The sequence below is a fragment of the Dendrobium catenatum genome, unplaced genomic scaffold (genome assembly GCF_001605985.2).
Source record: "Dendrobium catenatum unplaced genomic scaffold, ASM160598v2 fragScaff_scaffold_134, whole genome shotgun sequence".
NCBI lineage: Eukaryota > Viridiplantae > Streptophyta > Magnoliopsida > Asparagales > Orchidaceae > Dendrobium > Dendrobium catenatum.
In genome coordinates this window covers 328,512-331,303 of record NW_021318596.1, presented here as the reverse complement: position 1 = coordinate 331,303, position 2,792 = coordinate 328,512, and the positions used below count along the sequence as shown (strand labels likewise).

The 2,792-nt window shown below is 35.5% G+C and overlaps 1 protein-coding gene across 2 annotated transcripts in view; it reads right to left on the bottom strand.

Annotated features, from left to right (window-relative positions):
* LOC110108352 (U-box domain-containing protein 4-like) overlaps positions 1 to 2,792 on the bottom strand; it is a 49,288-nt gene that overhangs the window by 26,898 nt on the left and 19,598 nt on the right. The window contains exon 2 of one of the 2 annotated variants that reach the window (XM_020838964.2): positions 904 to 1,184. In XM_020838964.2, the coding sequence (XP_020694623.1) occupies positions 904 to 1,184 (281 nt within the window). The remainder of the gene's footprint in view (positions 1 to 903; positions 1,185 to 2,792) is intronic. The other variant, XM_020838965.2, reaches the window with a different exon arrangement.

Genomic DNA, 2,792 nt, shown 5'->3' with positions numbered 1-2,792 from the left:
TACCCCTCAAACTTAAAGAAAAATTCTATAAGATGGTGGTGAGAACTGCAATGCTTTATGGTGCAGAATGTTGGTCATTAAAAGAGAAGCGTAATATTAAGTTAAGTGATGCATAAATGAGGATGATCAGATAGATGAGTGGCTCTACTTTAGAGATAGGATAAAAAATGAGCTTATACGTGAACATGTTGGAGTAGCTCCAGTGGAAGACAATATTAGAGAGAATCGTCTTAGATGGTTTGGTCACATAAAATGGCGGCCTTCCGATGATCCGGTTAGGAGAGTAGATGCATTATATTAAGAAAGGTAGAGGTAGATCTCAAAAGACTTGGTTAGAATTATTAGAAATGACCTTTGTTTATTAGATTTAAATGATAATTTGACCCTTAAGAAGACAAAATGGAGAAAAAAAAGATTCATTTAGCAGACCTCACGTAGTGGGATAAATTCTTGATATTGTTGTTGTTGTTATTGTTGAAGATGAAAGCATCATTTTCCAAAAATATGCTTCTATTTACAAACAATCAAATGAGCCCTAAGATTAATTTGAAACAAATAGTTCCAAGAACTCTCATCATGTAGCCTTGACATTTACTCATATTAAGAATATGATTAGATATTATTTTGTTAATGCAAAAAAATATAGAGGAGAAACTAAACAAATTATAACTATTTTTTTCAATAAACTTTATATAATGCCTTTCTCACATAAACAACACAACCAGGAATACAGAGAACATATAAAACACATGAAACAGGGAAACTGCATTTAAGCAATATTTTATTTATAGTGACAATGAATTTCGTTTTTTATTGAAAAAAAAAACTGTTAAACGATTAATTGAAGATTTTCTGTAAAGCATATGTAAAATCATGAAAACGGAAAAGATAGGAAAGTCTTACAAAGTAAACTATGCTCATCATCTGATGCCAGCTTCCAAGCAGCTCCCTAGCTTCATTAACTAGAGAGTCAAGTTCTATCAGCACTTCCGTTAGTTTCATATCCGGAATTATCTCTGAGAGAACAGCCTCCTCCAAGACAGGCTTCAACAGCATCAAGATCTCATCAACTGTTCGGCAGTATCTGAGAACTACTTCTGCTTTTATGGTAGTACGGGAAGATAAAAGACCAAAGCATGAGATGCTATCAAGAAGTGTCTTTACGGAAGACTGCTCCATTCTACCTGTCACAAAAGTTTCAAAATGTCTTAGAATAATAGCCTCTCATTCTCAAACCAAATTGAAACCTACTTCACAACATATAAACACTTTAACTTCCCAGAATTTCTCAGGTTGATAGCTAGAACAGAATACAGAATGAATGAAGAATTTGAGAACACTGGTGAGAAATCTCAGTTAGTTTGCAAAGGGATACATTACAGAAAATTATTGTAAATAAAATTTACATGGTAATGCAACAAAGCTAATGAAAACATAGTAGAAGACACGGAAAATGCTAACCCTATATCCTTCGCTTTGATGACAACAAAAGGATTAGCATAAATAAATAAAAAATCAAAATGAAAATAAATAAAAGGATTAGCATAAATACTGAATGATTCAATCATTTCAACGACATACTTTCAAACTAAACATGCCTATTAGGCCAAAATCTACTCCACTACAAAAGTTCTTATTACAGCCTAACTTGCTTTGGTTATGCGGCGTTATTGCTATGCTATACGAAATTAAGTCCCTGCTACTCTCATAGAGACGGATAAGCTACTCTGCCTGTGTATTGACCATGATCAGAAGCCATGAAAGAGTTGCATGAGGAATATAGCACCTGTTGTCGCATATTTCACTGACAAATCAAAAACATGGTCTGTCAGATTTTTAGAAAGCATATATACTAAAAAATTAACAAATCAAGAATTAAACCTGTAAAATTGAAGTGAAATTTTCTCATCATTTCTTCAACTTCATTTCGATTCAATGAAAATCATTTTAAGATAATTAATAGCAACCTGATAGATCACAAGTGCAGAAATTGAATAATTTGTTAGCTAAAAGTGAATTTCAGCAAGGGGAAATCTGAATTAGAGAAGAAGTCCCGGGGAAAACACTTAAAAAGCCCTGAAATTGATGAATTTGGAAAAAAAATAAACAAGATACAATGGATCTTCAATTTGAGAGGAAGATCCTTCTCTCCCAATCCCTACCCGTGCTAGAGCCCAAGCAAACCTAAGAGAACACCCAAATTCAGCAAAACATAGATAACTCTAACCCTAGGGAAAATAATCTACTTAAAAGCAAAATAATAAACATCGAAATCTCTAAAAAACCCTTTACTTCTATGTTTTCCTTCCTAAACTGCCTCCCCATTCTTAAAAATCTTCAAATTGTGGGCCCCACAAGGGGGCGTGCTGCTTGCTTTCTCCGCCTGATATAAACCAGGGGACGGTCTTGATTCTTGGCTGGCTGGATCGGTCTACCAACATCCAGCACCACCATCAGCACCAAAAGAATCACCTTGTCCTCAATGTGAAAAGGCATAAACTGATGCTTCACTCTCTCGTATGGCTCCCAAGTTAGTATGATAAATTATTCCATTTTATCAGAACCTCCTTGTCCCCTTCTTCTCCCTGTCAAACCCACCTCAACTCCAGTAGTTCTAATGCCACCTCCAAGTCTGTTAGTGTCACAGGTAACTCTAAACTAGTTACATGATCCCCAATAGCTCTCCTCAGTTGTGGCACGTGGAACACTGGATGTATAGTTGTGATCGAGTAGGGCTGGAACTAGCCTTTCGTTTAAGAAAAGGGGGGGGGGGGGGGGGAAAATTTTTATTT